We start from the raw sequence: 15,637 nt of genomic DNA on the forward strand, positions 1-15,637 counted from the left end.
CTAACATCAATAAGTCTGAGAAGTCTGTGTTAGAACGTAAACAATGAAGAGAACAGGTCCTCAAGTGTCTTAGTAAGATTTTCTGAATGGCCAGCAGTAACCTGGCTAATTCACCTATGAACTGATATGAATCTCTGAGAAATCCTATGTTTATAAAACAGAAATCTATGAGAATGGAAAGGGTTTTGTTTGTAAGATTGTCCCATGAGAATGTTTATGACAAATCTGTAGGAACGAATTTATGAAAAAAGACCATGGGAAACCCCTTCCCATAAAAAGAAAGTGTATAAAAGCCAGGTCTCATAGCACTCAGGGCCCCTCAGCTCTGCTAGAGTGGAGGGGGGGTCAAAGAAAGCAGGCAGGAGTCCACAGGTTGCAGTAAGAGTGGCTAGTTTTTGTGCTGCTCCTATCACATGTCGGAAAACAAGGATAAATGATCTTATATAGGAAATTTGATACGGATTTTAATTTTATACTTTCTACTCATTTATGGTTTTATGTATCCTATATGATCTTGTTTAACCTTGCTCTTTTATGTACTGATCTTTGATCGAAATAAATTCTAACTAACTAAAGAAAGCAGGAGACCCATCCATCTGTTCCATCCATAACATCTGGTGGGTGATGTATCATGACAGGCATTCCTTTGTAGTTTGGCTCCGTGATATGACTTTGAGTTTAACTCAGTCCTTCAACTATTGTTACTTGTTTTAATTAAGATGTGCCTTCAGAGTTTTATACTTTGGTGTTAAATGGATATCCAGCAATTTCTTTTGTGCAGATATATATATATATATTTCTGTTTTTGTTTTCTGTTTCTGCAATGATGGCTAAGGCCACCTAGGATGCATCTTATTAGTTGTAGTGTGCCAGAATAAGTAACATATGTTATAAAGACTGTTCTGCTATCTGAAGTCTGATTTCCAAATAGAAAATGTCTGGTACCTCCCAAGTGTCAAGAATTCTTGAGTGGGGTCTCCTCTATCTTGAACCTGCACTAGACGACTGCTGTTGATAACCTGTGCACTTAGGTGGCCTAACGTTCAACATGCAAGGACTCTGTGTTGATACGGGGGAAGGGAGAAAGCAAGAACCGTCCACCCTGTGCATACACTGGCAAGGAGGCCGGCCTTGCCATTAACAGAGGTCAACAAAGGGCACCAGGTGGAGCTCACTGGAAAGCACATTCAACAGATGGAGAGCCACAACTGAAAAGGCCCTCTCCCTTGTCACTACCTGCTGAGCCACCCTCAGGGGGGCAGAGAAGGGCCTCAAAAAGAAGATCTAAGGGTCTGAGTAGGTTCATATGAGGAGAGGTGTTCCAGAAGATGTTGTGGAGCCATAAAGAGCTTTATAGGTCAAACCCAGCACTTTGAAATGGGCTCAGAAGCTTAGCAGCAGCCAGTGTAATTGTAAACATACTGATGTTATATGATCTGTTCGCCTTGAACCCATCAACAGCAGGACAGCAACATTCGGCACTAATTGAAGCTAAATGAAGCCATAATAAGACATGGGCATTTCCTTCTCCCTTTCCCCACCCCATGGCCTGAAAAGCAACGGATTGTCATCCATTTTGGTGCAGCCAAACTGATAAGCTCTGAGACATCTTGACTGGGGAGTTTACCTGGACAGCGTCCCTGTTCTATGGAGACGTCATCCACAGCCAGGTCATTGCGGAAGTCTTCCCCCCTCACGCCTTCGAAGATTATCTAGGGAGAAGAAGCATTTCACAGTGAGCGTCCCAGATGGAGAAGGCGCAGGTGCTGCTGTCCACGCTTGCAGGTGCATCACCCAGCAGTGCCTCCATTACCTGCAGTTTTCCTTTATAATCCATGTTCACATCAGCTCGGTGCCACTGGTTGCCCTTATTTCCCGTCTGAGTCCAGACCACTGCAGGTGGTGTACCCTTTGAGACCACGTAAACACGCAGTGCCATTCTCTTGGCTACACCGTACATGTGATACCAGAAGTGGAAGCATTGGGGCCCAGTGGCGTTGCACGAGGGGCTGACCAGGTGTGCCACCTCCCCTGGGGTGCTGCTGTCACCTTCCACGTAGATGTAGTAGCCCTCTGAAAAACAGAGACACATGTGTAAGTGAGCATCCCGCCATCCCTGCAGAGTTGGCAGGTGCAATGCTACCCCTGGGCCGTCTGCAGTGGTGGTGCTGCAGTGCAGGAGGAAACAGGCCATCAGCGCCCTCATCTGGCCAGTTCCTATCGCTGCATGGAGAACAAGGCTAGAGTTTCCACCAGTGTGGCGGCAATCCCTGGCGGAAGCCCTTGGAATGCCTTAGGCTGGCTGGTTCACACATTTCAGTGAGGGCAGGTAGGTCTCCTATCTGCCCAGCTTCCCTTGGTGGAGATGATTTGGTCCCTACATCACCTCCTGAGGTGTGGTCAGAGGATGGTCCCGTTTCCGACGTGGATGTCGGGCCTTTGTGTCGTATCCAGTCAAATCTGTCGAAGATCGATTGTGTCCAGGAGCAGAAGTCCACGTCAAAGGAGCAAGAGAAATCGCAGTGACCAGAGGAATCTGAGAAAGCAAGAGGGGAAAGGTTGATGGGCATCCTTGGAAGGCTCACTCAAGTGGGACCAGGGTTGGGGGGATGTAACGGGCCAAGACCCATTCCTGAGCCTTCCTGAGACTGAAGGGCCACTCCTGATCCATCACAGGCTTGAGGGCCACTGGTAGCCAAACCCTGGAGGAGAAGCCCATGAGCCGAGGAGGGAGGGGGGGTCCCCTCTGCATCATTCTGTCCTGCTGCAAGCTTCTCTCTCCCCTCCCACCAGCAGAAGACCCCTTGTCCATCTCCATCTCCCTCTGGACTGTATGGACCCACCTGGGAAGGGGATAGGGCTGCTCTGGGGACCTCCCAGTTAGGAAGATTCCCATTTCCCCAGGCAACTGATGGCCCATCCCTCAGCATGACAAGCAGGTTGAGAGGATGTCCGGTTTCGAGCAGGTTACAGCCCTCCTCCCACCTTTGTGCTCCTCATCTCTTGATGTCAGAGACAAACCCCTGGACCTCTCCGCATCCTCACCTCCACCCCCCACCCCAATTGCACCCCTCTTAACAATCAATACTTGAAGCCAATCTAATGTGCAGGGGAAACCTCAGGACTTTACCTCTTTGTAACAATAAACCTTACGTTTCCTGATTCTTTCAACTACCAGTCGTAACAGACCAGTTATTTCTGTGCATTTGAAACTTCAGGAGATGCAGCAGAGAACTGAAATGCCAGCAAAAGGCACTCAGCTAAATCAAGGAGATCTTGATTCTCGGAAACTCACCTGTGGTGGGAGGGGCTGGGCTGCTGGTGGGGATGGTGGTGGGGATGGAGCTCAGCAGTGTGGATGATGCTGTTGTTTCTTCTATGATGAGAAACGGCATTTAATCTTTACTCTATGCTTATATCACATACTATCTGGGGACTCAGGACACTCCCCTTAAGAAGCAATACTCGCAGCCAATGTTATATGCCAAGGAAATTATGTTACAAGTGACCTGAACCGCGAGGGGGGGGGGAGACAGCAAGAAAGGCGATCTATTCTTCCCTCTGATGATTCCTCCTCTAAAGTGTTTGTTGTATTTGTGGGCTTTGCTCCTCCCCTTCCTCCTTTCTCTTCCTGTCTTTCTTCTCAGTTAGTAATGCTAAGTGCAAGGTTCTGGTTTTGGTGTACAAAGCCCTATAGAGCTTGGGACCACAATACCTGAAAGACCGTCTTACCACTTATATACCCAGTTGAGCACTGACCTCTGCAGGTGAGGACCTCCTGCACATACCATCTTATCAGGAGGTCCGTTCCACACAACATAGGAAGCGGACTTATAATGTGGCGGCACCTACCCTGTGGAATTCCCTCCCCTTAAATAGTAGACAGGCACCATCTCTGTTATCTTTTTGGCACCAACTGAAGACCTTCCTCTTTCAACAAGCCTTTTAAGTAGAGACCTTATCCCAATCTGCATCTGTGCTGGAATTGTCTTTTGTTTTTAAGATGTTTTAAAGTGCTTTTAATGTTTTGTTTGCCGTCCTGGGCTCCTTCTGGGTGGAAAGGTGGGATATAAATTAAATTTAATTAATTAATAAACAAATAAATAATGCCTTCCTGAGTACTGGCCTCATGGCTCTTTCAGCATGTCTGACTTTACCTCTTTGTAACAATAAACCTTACGTTTCTTGATTCTTTCAACTACCAGTCGTAACAGACCAGTTATTTCTGTGCATTTGAAACTTCAGGAGATGCAGCAGAGAACTGAAATGCCAGCAAAAGGCACTCAGCTAAATCAAGGAGATCTTGATTCTCGGAAACTCACCTGTGGTGGGAGGGGCTGGGCTGCTGGTGGGGATGGTGGTGGGGATGGAGCTCAGCAGTGTGGGTGATGCTGTTGTTTCTTCTATGATGAGAAACGGCATTTAATCTTTACTCTATGCTTATATCACATACTATCTGGGGACTCAGGACACTCCCCTTAACAAGCAATACTCGCAGCCAATGTTATATGCCAAGGATATTACGTTACAAGTGACCTGAACCGGGGGGGGGGGAGACAGAAAGGCGATCTATTCTTCCCTCTGATGATTCCTCCTCTAAAGTGTTTGTTGTATTTGTGGGCTTTGCTCCTCCCCTTCCTCCTTTCTCTTCCTGTCTTTCTTCTCAGTTAGTAATGCTAAGTTCAAGGTTCTGGTTTTGGTGTACAAAGCCCTATAGAGCTTGGGACCACAATACCTGAAAGACCGTCTTACCACTTATATACCCAGTTGAGCACTGACCTCTGCAGGTGAGGACCTCCTGCACATACCATCTTATCAGGAGGTCCGTTCCGCACAACATAGGAAGCGGACTTATAATGTTGGTCAGTGAAGCAGGCTGTGAGACTCACAGACAGGGTTTTTAGCAAAGAGAGTGAAACCTGAAGCAGAAGGGTTAAGCTGTGAGAACAGAGCGCCAGGTTTGCCAAGGTCAGCAGCTGGCTGGGAAGCCTGATAAGGTGGGATGCTTGGAAAAGCTCAGTGTGGGGGAAAAGCTGTCTGTGAAGAGAACTGTGTCTAATGTCTTTGCCTAGTAAAGACTCTTACAAGAAACTTGCCTGGCCTGTCTTATTCCTGTTCTATGCGACTCTTGGATTCCATCCTTGTATGATCTATACACGCACACGCAACAGGGGTTATGGGCCCAGCTTATCATACAAGGTAGCGGGTTCGAGAGCAGTTGACGTGACGTTGGTGCAGAGAGAAACAAAGTGCAAGTAAGAGGCAAGTAAGAGTGGGCAACATGGCTGTAAACCTGTCATCCGGGATGCCGATGGAGAGGCTGAATGCTGTAAACTACTCCAGCTGGAAATGGAGAATGAGAGCAGTTCTGATTAAAGAAGATTTTAATGATGTCGTAGAAAACCCCCCTCCGGCAGCTCCTTCAGCAGCGTGGTTGAAGAAAGATGAGAAAGCGAAGGCTTTTATTACTCTGGGGCTGTCTGATTCTCAACTGTTGCTGGTGAGTAATGAGCCGACAGCTAATCAGATGTGGGAGAAGCTAAGAGCCGCTCATGTGCAGCAAACTGCTGGGAGCAGGCTGTGTTTAGCACGGAAACTTTATCAGATGCGTTTTACAGATGAAGTGACTATGACAGAGCATCTGGCTGAATTTCGTAGATTAAATGCTGAGCTGCAAGATAGAGGAGTGCATCATAGTGACATTCAGATGGTCTATATACTGTTATCTTCATTTGATCAAAAATGGGAGGTCATGGTCTCTAGTCTGGAAACTTTACCCGACGGACATCTGAATTTGGACTTTGTAGAACAGAAACTTCAACAAGAGTGGAATAGAAGACAAGAGAATAAGAAAACAGAGTTAAAAGAGACTGTGGCTGTACAACAACAACAAAATCAAAGAAGCAGGCAAGAGAATAAAATATGTTACTTTTGTGGGTCCCGTGGACATATACAGAGACATTGTTTAAAGAAGAGGAATAACAGGGGACTTTGGAAGTCAGAGAACAAGCGTGAACTTTGTTACTAAGGAGGACAATAAACTCATTAACTCTAAGTGGCTTCTCGACAGTGGAGCGTCTAATTGCCTAATCACAGACTCTAGTTTATTTTACACTTCAAAGCTGGCGCAGGAGAAGATTTATCTGGCTGACGGATCGACTCAGGACGCGATTGCAAAAGGCACGCTCAGGTTGAGTAATTTGGGAACTATATTAACAGATGTGTTATTGGTTTCTGGTTTAAAATATAACATTCTATCAGTAAGAAAATTGGCTCAAATAGGTTGTAAAGTTACATTTGAAGGGGATAGATGTTTTGTGAGAAAGGATGGTGAAATATGCATGCAAGGGAAATTACAGAACCAGATGTTTATGGTTGAGTGCAATCTTGATAAACCCACGTGTGCTTGGATAGGAGTTAATAAAGATAAACATGATAATTGTTTACATGAATGGCACAGAAAATTAGCACACGCACATTTCGAAAAGGTACAAAACACCCCAAAGCATAGTCAAGATTTGAAATTAACACATTGTGAGCATGTGGATGAGTGTGAAGTATGCTATAAAACAAAAATGACTGTGACTCCGGTAAATAAGAGCTGTGAAAGCACGACCACTGAACCCTATCAGCTCATACATGTGGATTTGGCTGGACCTTTCCAGTGCTCAAAAGGTGGAGCAAGGTTTTATTTAGTGATTGTGGATGACTTCTCCAGATTTACACATGTGTTCTTATTGAAAAAGAAAAGTGAAGCAGAAGAGAAATTGAAGGCATTTATACAGAGGACAGAGACACAATATGGGGTTGTTATCAAAAATATCAAATCAGATCAAGGTGGGGAATTTACCAGTAATTCATTTAAAACATATTTGGAAAAGAAGGGAATAATACAGAGTCTCACTGCTCCCTTCAGCCCATCCTCCAACGGAACTGCAGAGAGGAGGAACCGGTCATTGCAGGATTCAATGAGAGCCATGCTAGCAGATGCTGATATGAATAACACTTATTGGGGTGAATGTATTCTGTACACTGTTTATATTCAGAACCGTCTCATGCACAGAACAATAGGCATGTCTCCCTATGAGAAACTGACTGGAAGAAAGCCCAGGGTGAAACACATAGAACGTTTTGGGGCAAAATGCTGGGTACATGTTGAAAAACAGAAAAGGCATGGTAAATTAGGCTCAAGAGCTCAGGCAGGACGCATTTTGGGATTTCAGAATTCATATTATAGAGTTTGGTTGCCTGAGAAACAACAAGTAGTGTTAAGCAGAAGCATAAAGGTGATAGATAAACCTTGGAGAGACAGTCAAACAGTTATCCTAGATAGTGCAAGCAAGCAGGAAGCAGCAAATGTTTCTTTTGGGCAGCAAATTCCATTAAGAACTGCATTGACTGATCTAATACACGGTGGCAAACGTACTGTAAAAAGGCTGAGAAGTGAAGACATGGCAATGCAAGATACAGAAATGCCAAGTACAAGTGCAGACACAGGTGCAGGTCCAAGTAAAATTGAAAGTGAGGAAGAAATGGAAATAGATAATGTTAGGAGATCAGAAAGAAAAACGAAAGGTCAACCACCTCAGAGATTCACATTTAATGTAACACAACAGAATAATGAAACAGATGAATATCCAGTAGAATGGGAAAAAGAAGGACCAATAGATAAAGAAACAATGGATCTCATGTGGAAGTTTTGTGTTGAGGAATAAAATATAAATGTATTATCAAATAAAAGTGAACAAAAATGACTCTGTAAAACTTGTGTGAATAAAGAAATAAAGAAACAAGAACTGAATTGAAAAATGTAAATAGAAACTGTAAGAAAACAAACCATGTACTGATATGTATTGTAATGAAAAGTTAATATTGTAGAAATGTAATAATGAACAATGAAGTTTTGTAATCTGTGAGTCTCAGGTGGGGGCTGTTGGTCAGTGAAGCAGGCTGTGAGACTCACAGACAGGGTTTTTAGCAAGGAGAGTGAAACCTGAAGCAGAAGGGTTAAGCTGTGAGAACAGAGCGCCAGGTTTGCCAAGGTCAGTAGCTGGCTGGGAAGCCTGATAAGGTGGGATGTTTGGAAAAGCTCAGTGTGGGGGGAAAAGCTGTCTGTGAAGAGAACTGTGTCTAATGTCTTTGCCTAGTAAAGACTCTTACAAGAAACTTGCCTGGCCTGTCTTATTCCTGTTCTATGCGACTCTTGGATTCCATCCTTGTATGATCTATACATGCACACGCAACAGGCGGCAACTACCCTGTGGAATTCCCTCCCCTTAAATAGTAGACAGGCGCCATCTCTGTTATCTTTTTGGCACCAACTGAAGACCTTCCTCTTTCAACAAGCCTTTTAAGTAGAGACCTTATCCCAATCTGCATCTGTGCTGGAATTGTCTTTTGTTTTTAAGATGTTTTAAAGTGCTTTTAATGTTTTGTTTGCCGTCCTGGGCTCCTTCTGGGAGGAAAGATGGCATATAAATTAAATTAAATTAATTAATAAACAAATAAATAATGCCTTCCTGAGTACTGGCCTCATGGCTCTTTCAGCATGTCTGACTTTACCTCTTTGTAACAATAAACCTTACGTTTCCTGATTCTTTCAACTACCAGTCGTAACAGACCAGTTATTTCTGTGCATTTGAAACTTCAGGAGATGCAGCAGAGAACTGAAATGCCAGCAAAAGGCACTCAGCTAAATCAAGGAGATCTTGATTCTCGGAAACTCACCTGTGGTGGGAGGGGCTGGGCTGCTGGTGCGGATGGTGGTGGGGATGGAGCTCAGCAGTGTGGATGATGCTGTTGTTTCTTCTATGATGAGAAACGGCATTTAATCTTTACTCTATGCTTATATCACATACTATCTGGGGACTCAGGACACTCCCCTTAACAAGCAATACTCACAGCCCATGTTATATATCAAGGATATTACGTTACAAGTGACCTGAACCGCGAGGGGGGGGGGAGACAGCTAGAAAGGCGATCTATTCTTCCCTCTGATGATTCCTCCTCTAAAGTGTTTGTTGTATTTGTGGGCTTTGCTCCTCCCCTTCCTCCTTTCTCTTCCTGTCTTTCTTCTCAGTTAGTAAGGCTAAGTTCAAGGTTCTAGTTTTGGTATACAAAGCCCTAAAGAGCTCAGGACCAGGATACCACAAAGATTGTCTTACCCCTTATATACACAGTAGATCACTGTGCTCTGCAGATGAGGGGCTCCTGCACATATCATCTTAGCAGGAGGTCCATTCCACACAACATAGGAAGCAGACCTTTAGTGTAGCGGCACCTACCCTGTGAAATTCCCTCCCCTCATATTAGACAGGCACCATCTCTGTTATCTTTTCGGCGCCTAGTGAATGCTTTCCTCTTTCAACAAGCCTTTTAAGTAAAGACCTTATCCCAGTCTGCATCTGTGCTGGAATTGCTTTTCAAAATGTTTTTAAGACTGTTTTTTAAAAAAAATATGTTTTCAAAGATGTCTTGTTTTAATATGTTTTAAAGTCTTTTGTTTTTAAGATGTTTTAAAGTGCTTTTAATGTTTTGTTTGCCGTCCTGGGCTCCTTCTGGGAGGAAAGGTGGCATATAAATTAAATTAAATTAATTAATAAACAAATAAATAATGCCTTCCTGAGTACTGGCCTCATGGCTCTTTCAGCATGTCTGACTTTACCTCTTTGTAACAATAAACCTTACGTTTCCTGATTCTTTCAACTACCAGTCGTAACAGACCAGTTATTTCTGTGCATTTGAAACTTCAGGAGATGCAGCAGAGAACTGAAATGCCAGCAAAAGGCACTCAGCTAAATCAAGGAGATCTTGATTCTCGGAAACTCACCTGTGGTGGGAGGGGCTGGGCTGCTGGTGGGGATGGTGGTGGGGATGGAGCTCAGCAGTGTGGATGATGCTGTTGTTTCTTCTATGATGAGAAACGGCATTTAATCTTTGGCTGCAGGGATGAGCAATACCCTTTCCCAGTGAGCAGTCTCGCTGCTGCATTTTGCACCAGCTGCAGGATCTGGACCAAACTCAAGGGCAGCCCAATATAGAGCACATTACAGTAATCAAGCCTGGAGGTTACCAGTGCACTGATAACAGTGGTCAGGCTATCCCTGTCTACAAATGGTCACAGCTGTCTTAAGAGCCGAACCTGGTAAAAGGCACTCCTAGCCACTGAGGTCACCTGGCCTTCTAGCGACAAAGATGGATCCAGGAGCATCCCCAGACTATGGACCTGATCTCCCAGAGGGAGTATGACCCCATCCAAAGCAGGCAACTGACCAATTATCCAAACTCAGGACCCACCAACTCATATCACCTCTGTCTTGCTAGGATTCAGACAGTTTATTGGCCCTCATCCAGTCCACCACCAAGTCCAGGCAGAGGTCCCTTGGTTGCACGGCCTCTCCCGATTCAGATGTTACAGAGAAATAGAGCTGGGTATCATCAGCATACTGCTGACACCTCGCCTCAAATCTCCGGATGACCTTAGTTTTATACCACTTTTTTCCCAAAGGCGTTCAGACTAGACACATAGCAGATCTCCAGGAGAAGGGGTAGTCCCCTAAAAGCCTCTTTATTCTCACCTTTGCTGGGAGGGGTTGGGCTGCTTGTGCTAGTGGTGGCAGCAGAGCTCACAGTTGTGGGTGGTGGAGGAGTATACCCTGTGATGAGAAACAGCAGTCATTCTTTAAGCTTAAATCCCATACTAGTCTGAGGTTCAGGGGAGAATGAATCATTACTCATCTGAACCTCAGAGATACATGTTGCATTTGCACGCACACAGCCAGACTGAAGACGCTTAGGGTAGTATTCAATAAAATATTCACACTCGCACAACAGGCTTCCCCCTTCTTTCCCCCCTGGATGCGCCCCACCCCCACATCTGCTCTGGAGGTTGAGGGCAATCCCTAGAAGAGATTGGGAGTGCAGGGGAGGAGAGGGGGAGAACATTCACCTCCGCACTACTCTGGATCGAATGCAACCCTTAGTTTCCAAACATGTTCAGGTGAGGGATGTGGGAGGCTTGTAAGAGAAGCCAGCACCCTATGCCTTGTGAGATGCCCCAATTCTCAGTCTTGTACATGGCTGGTCATGCATGATGGGACGAAGGAGGAGGAAGAGGTGGAGGCATCTTTGGGAGATGGACACCACATCACAACCCAGGGCGGGCTCTGAAGAACTGACAGCATCATCAGCATCATCAGCATCAGCATCTACTAATTTATATATATGACTTAATGCCAAAATAGGCTTCTAAGTAGTTTCTTTCTGTACTATATTTTTGTAAGTGTCATGCTACCTGTGAATACTTCTGCCTGCACTGAAGTGTTCGCAGGTAGCATGTTTCTTACCAGCCAGGAGAGGCAAACCTTGCCTGCAATGGTGAGGCAAGGAGGAGGAGGCAGCGACAATGACAAGAGGGGCAGCAGGCCTAGTGGGCGGGCCTAGCAGGCAAGTGAGTGAGCAAGTGAGGCAGCAGCAGCAGCAGCAGCAGCAGCAAGGCCATAAGGTAAATGGAGGGGGGTTGGAGACCCCTGGAGAGGAAGGGGTGGTTTGGAGACCTGTGGGGGTGGTGGGGGTGGTTTGGAGACCCATGAAGAGGGAGGGGGGAGGTTTGGAGACCCGTGGCAGACAGGGGAGGTTCGGAGACCTAGGGGGAGGTTTTCAGACCTGTGGGGTGTGGGGGACCCTTGGAGATGGATTCAAAGGGGTAGGTTTGGAGACCTCTGGAGGGGGAGGGGAGCCTTGGAAGAGGAGGAGAAAGGTTTGGAGACCCGTACATGGGGTTGATTTGGAGACCCTTGAAGGGGGAGGTCTGCAGACACTTGGAAGGGGCAAGGGGAGTTTTGGAGTCCTGTGGCGGGTAGGGGAGGCTTGGGAACCCATAGATAGGATAGATTTGGAGACCCTGGGAAGGGGGAAGTTTGGCGATCCAGGGAGGGGGACGGGGCTTCGGAGACCAGTATGCATGCGCAGGGTGGCTCTGGCAACCCATGTGTGGTGGGATTGGGGTGGGGTTGGTGAGGGGGTGGGGAATGGCTAGGGGCACCTGGCAGAGGAAGTGGGTCAAATGGTAGGGGGTAGCATGGAAGAGGGGATGGAGAGATGGCTAAGGGCCTTGGCAGAGGAGGTGGGTGGAGACCTTGGGGGTGCTGTAGAGTGGGGTGTAGGCAGGGCTGGCGAGCAAAGGGAGCAGGGGTTGCAGCCCTGAGTACAAATATAAAAACCAGTTATGCAACCATTAAAATATAAACATTCACAATTAAATTACCACGGGTGTTTCTCTCTCGCAGACAAATACCACAGCACCATCAAAAATATAAGCCACTCTGGGAAAACTCAAGGTTCTGTTGATGATCTCCCTGGTTCCCACGCCATCCCACGCAGGTCTCACTGAGAAGCTTTATTGGTGGTGGTGGTGGGTCCTTACCTGGGCAATATCCCTCTTCTATGGTGATGTCATCCACAGCCACGTCGCTGCGGAAGTCTTCCCCCCGCACGCCTTCAAGGATTATCTAGGGAGAAGAAGCATCTCCAGTCAGTTTCATGGCTGGACAAGACTCAGGCGCTGCTGTCCACACCTGCAGGTGTGTCGCCCGACTGGTCTCCATTACCTGCACGTCTTCTCTGTGAGGCACGCTGACTTCAGCTCTGAGCCACTTGTTTCCCTTGTTCCCGGACTGAGTCCAGATCAGCTCAGGGGATGCACGATCAAAGACCGCATATACACGCAGCGCCATTGTTTGGGCCACGCCGTACATGTGATACCAGAAGCGGAAACAGTGGGGTGTGGGGGAGGTGCAGATGGGGCTGGCCAGGTGTGTTGCATCCCCTCTATTGGCAGCATTGCCGTCTAGGTAGATGTAATAGCCCTCTGCAAAAGAGAAACGTGTGTGTTAGTGACGGACTTTTCTGTCACCTGATCGCTGCGAGCTGGTGTTTGCAATGCCATCCTTGGGCCATCTGCAGCAGGAAACAGGCCACCAGCACCCTAATCTGGCCGGCTGCCATCATTGCATGTAGAATAAGGTGCCTAGAAGGTGTCTTGGGGGGCCACATGAAAGTGGCAGATAGAGGGAGGAAGGTCCATGTGTGAGAAGCAGGCAAGTGGAGATCTCCAGGGCGAGAGACTGGAAGCAGAAAGGAAAGATTCCTGGGACAGCTGGGAGGATCTGACATATTCTGTGAGGGCAGGAACAGGGAATCAAGCACTGCCTTTGTCTAGACTGAGAATAGGTTACGTATTTGCACATAGTTTTTGGTATTGATGCACCCTGCTCCTAATTTCCCCCTCCCTTATTCCTTAGGTTGTTGCTATCATATATGTACTGTGTTTTACAGTGGTATCTAAGATTTTGTATTTTATTATATATTTTCTCTTATTTAATTACTTTAATTTTTGTATGGTATAGATATTATATTAAGTATTGGTATATATTGCTTGTTATATTGTATGCTACAAACCACCCTGGGGTCTCTTGATGAAGGGTTGATTGTGGATGTTATTTTTAAGATGTGAGGCTGAATTTATGTGAGTGCTTGCAGAGTGTGATTTGAGGCCTGTTAAAACAGTAAGCTTGAGTGCACTGGTTTACAATGTCTATATGTTTGATTAATGTGAGTGTTGATCTTGTAAGCGTAGGATTGAGTAAACTGAGTAGTATCTACTTTCAACTGTAGTTAGATGAAATTCTGTTTGCTATTGTAAGGCGGGCTGGCAATTTTAATAATATATATTCATTAAGAAATGATTTCATTTTCTTTTCCAATTTACCATATTTAAAAATAAGGTTGATCTTTCTTAACGTGAGTTTTGTTCATTTTTTGTTGAGGCCTAGGGGATATTTTGTTCTGCCTACTATGTTTGCTATGATTTTTCTTGTATTTTTTTGTAGTTCATTTTTATATGCGATGTTTAAATTATGTTGATACGAAAGAGGATGTTCTGTTATCAATTCTGTTTTATAGATTGTGTAGGGTTGTATTTCCTGTTCAGATGTTTAACCTTGTTGTACACCGCTTAGAGTTTCACTTAAATAGAAGCAGGATATAAATGTCCTAAATCAAAGAAATATAACTTTATTATTACTATTATTATTATTACTACTACTACTACTATTATTATTATAATATATATAAATAATAGTTTCCACGGCTGCTGCTCACTGCAATCCCTGGTCCACAGCCAGGGATCTCTAAGGCTGTTTGGGTCAAGCGTTTCATTGAGAGATCAAGGAGCCAACATGACTTTCTGCCCTCCTTCCCTTAGTGGAGACACTTCGATCCCTTTCTCACCTCCTGAGGTGTGGTCGTACGACGGTCCTGTGTTCGGTGAGGGGGTCTGGCCTTTCTGTCGTGTCCAGTCAAACTTGTCAGAGGCCATCTGCCTCCAGGAGCAGAAGTCCTCATCAAAGGAGCAAGAGAAATCACAGTGGCCAGTGGGATCTGAGAAGGCAAAACGGGAATGGTTGGTGTGCATCCTTGGAAGGCTCACTCCAGTGGGTCCAGGAGGGTTCCAGCTGCTGCATGCAATGGGCCAAAGGCAGTCTGTGTGGCACCCTTCCCTGGGCTGAAGAACCACTCCTGATCATCAGAGGCTTGAGGGCCACTGGCAGCCAAACCCTGGAGGGGAAGCCCATAAGCCATGGAGGAAGGGGGTCCCCTCTGCATCATTCTGTCCTGCTGCAAGCTTCTCTCTCCCCTCCCGCCAGCAGAAGACCCTTGTCCGCCCCCTCCCTCTGGACTGCATGGACCCACCTGGGAAGAGGATACGGCTGCTCTGGAGACCTCCCAGTTAAGAAGATTCCCCTTTCCCCGGGCAACAGATGGCCCATCCCTCAGCAGGTTGAGGGGATGTCCAGTTTCGAGCAGGATAGAGCTCCCTCCCATCTTCACCTCCCAGTGGGCTCAACTCTTGAGTGATGGACCCCATCTCAATATGTCCACATACCTGCCGTGTTGACTGGAGTGACTGTCCCTGGTGGGGCGGTGAAGGGAGGAGCTGGGAGGATGAAGGAAAGTGGCAGCTAAGAGATGCACCTCTCGGTAAATTAACTACCTAGCTTTCGACCAAGTAAATAATCAGTGCAAATTTGTGCGTTACCAAAACCTCAGCTGATGTGAGATACTGAAAATTGTGTTATGCTAAGCCTATAACCTGAAGCAAAAGTTCCCACCCATTGTGATGTAGGCCTCTTAATTTAGTGTTCATGAAAAGGCCAAGTCAAAGGAGCAAGAGGAATCACCCTGAAGCAAGTGCTGTTATCAGCAAACAAGTGAGCCCTACTCATTGTGACATTGTTCTCTTGTCTCATTCTGAAGGGAGGATATCCTTTTTCACCCCCTCTTGTACTAATGCACTGTTTCTCGGTGATTTAAACAGCCCCTGGCATTCTAGACCTTTATTTCATTTCAGCTGTACGCTGCTCATGGAGCACAGACTAGTGGCCATGTTTCTTCCACCCCACCTGCATCATATCTTGAGATTGCCTCACCCTTTAATATACCCAGCTGGTCACTGCACTCTGCAGGTGAGGAGCTCCTGCAGGTACCATCTCATCACGAGGTCCATTTAGCACAACATAGGAAGCGGACCTTTAGAGTAGTGGCACCAACCCTTTGGAATTCCCTCCCCTTAAAGATC

General features: G+C 46.1%; 1 protein-coding gene across 1 annotated transcript in view; it reads right to left on the bottom strand.

Annotated features, from left to right (window-relative positions):
* LOC133375426 (IgGFc-binding protein-like) overlaps positions 1-15,176 on the bottom strand; it is a gene marked incomplete at its 3' end in the record, with an annotated part of 53,684 nt that extends 38,508 nt beyond the window's left edge. Inside the window, exons 1-12 of the mRNA XM_061607002.1 lie at positions 14,945-15,176; positions 14,290-14,439; positions 12,609-12,868; positions 12,425-12,509; positions 10,578-10,655; positions 9,830-9,910; positions 8,728-8,808; positions 4,323-4,403; positions 3,296-3,376; positions 2,387-2,536; positions 1,814-2,073; positions 1,628-1,712 (exon numbers count right to left, since the gene is read on the bottom strand). Of these exons, the coding sequence (XP_061462986.1) occupies positions 1,628-1,712; positions 1,814-2,073; positions 2,387-2,536; positions 3,296-3,376; positions 4,323-4,403; positions 8,728-8,808; positions 9,830-9,910; positions 10,578-10,655; positions 12,425-12,509; positions 12,609-12,868; positions 14,290-14,377 (1,330 nt within the window). The remainder of the gene's footprint in view (positions 1-1,627; positions 1,713-1,813; positions 2,074-2,386; positions 2,537-3,295; positions 3,377-4,322; positions 4,404-8,727; positions 8,809-9,829; positions 9,911-10,577; positions 10,656-12,424; positions 12,510-12,608; positions 12,869-14,289; positions 14,440-14,944) is intronic.
* Between the last annotated feature and the right edge of the window lie 461 nt (positions 15,177-15,637).

The sequence above is a fragment of the Rhineura floridana genome, unplaced genomic scaffold, assembly GCF_030035675.1.
Source record: "Rhineura floridana isolate rRhiFlo1 unplaced genomic scaffold, rRhiFlo1.hap2 scaffold_38, whole genome shotgun sequence".
Classification (NCBI taxonomy): domain Eukaryota; kingdom Metazoa; phylum Chordata; class Lepidosauria; order Squamata; family Rhineuridae; genus Rhineura; species Rhineura floridana.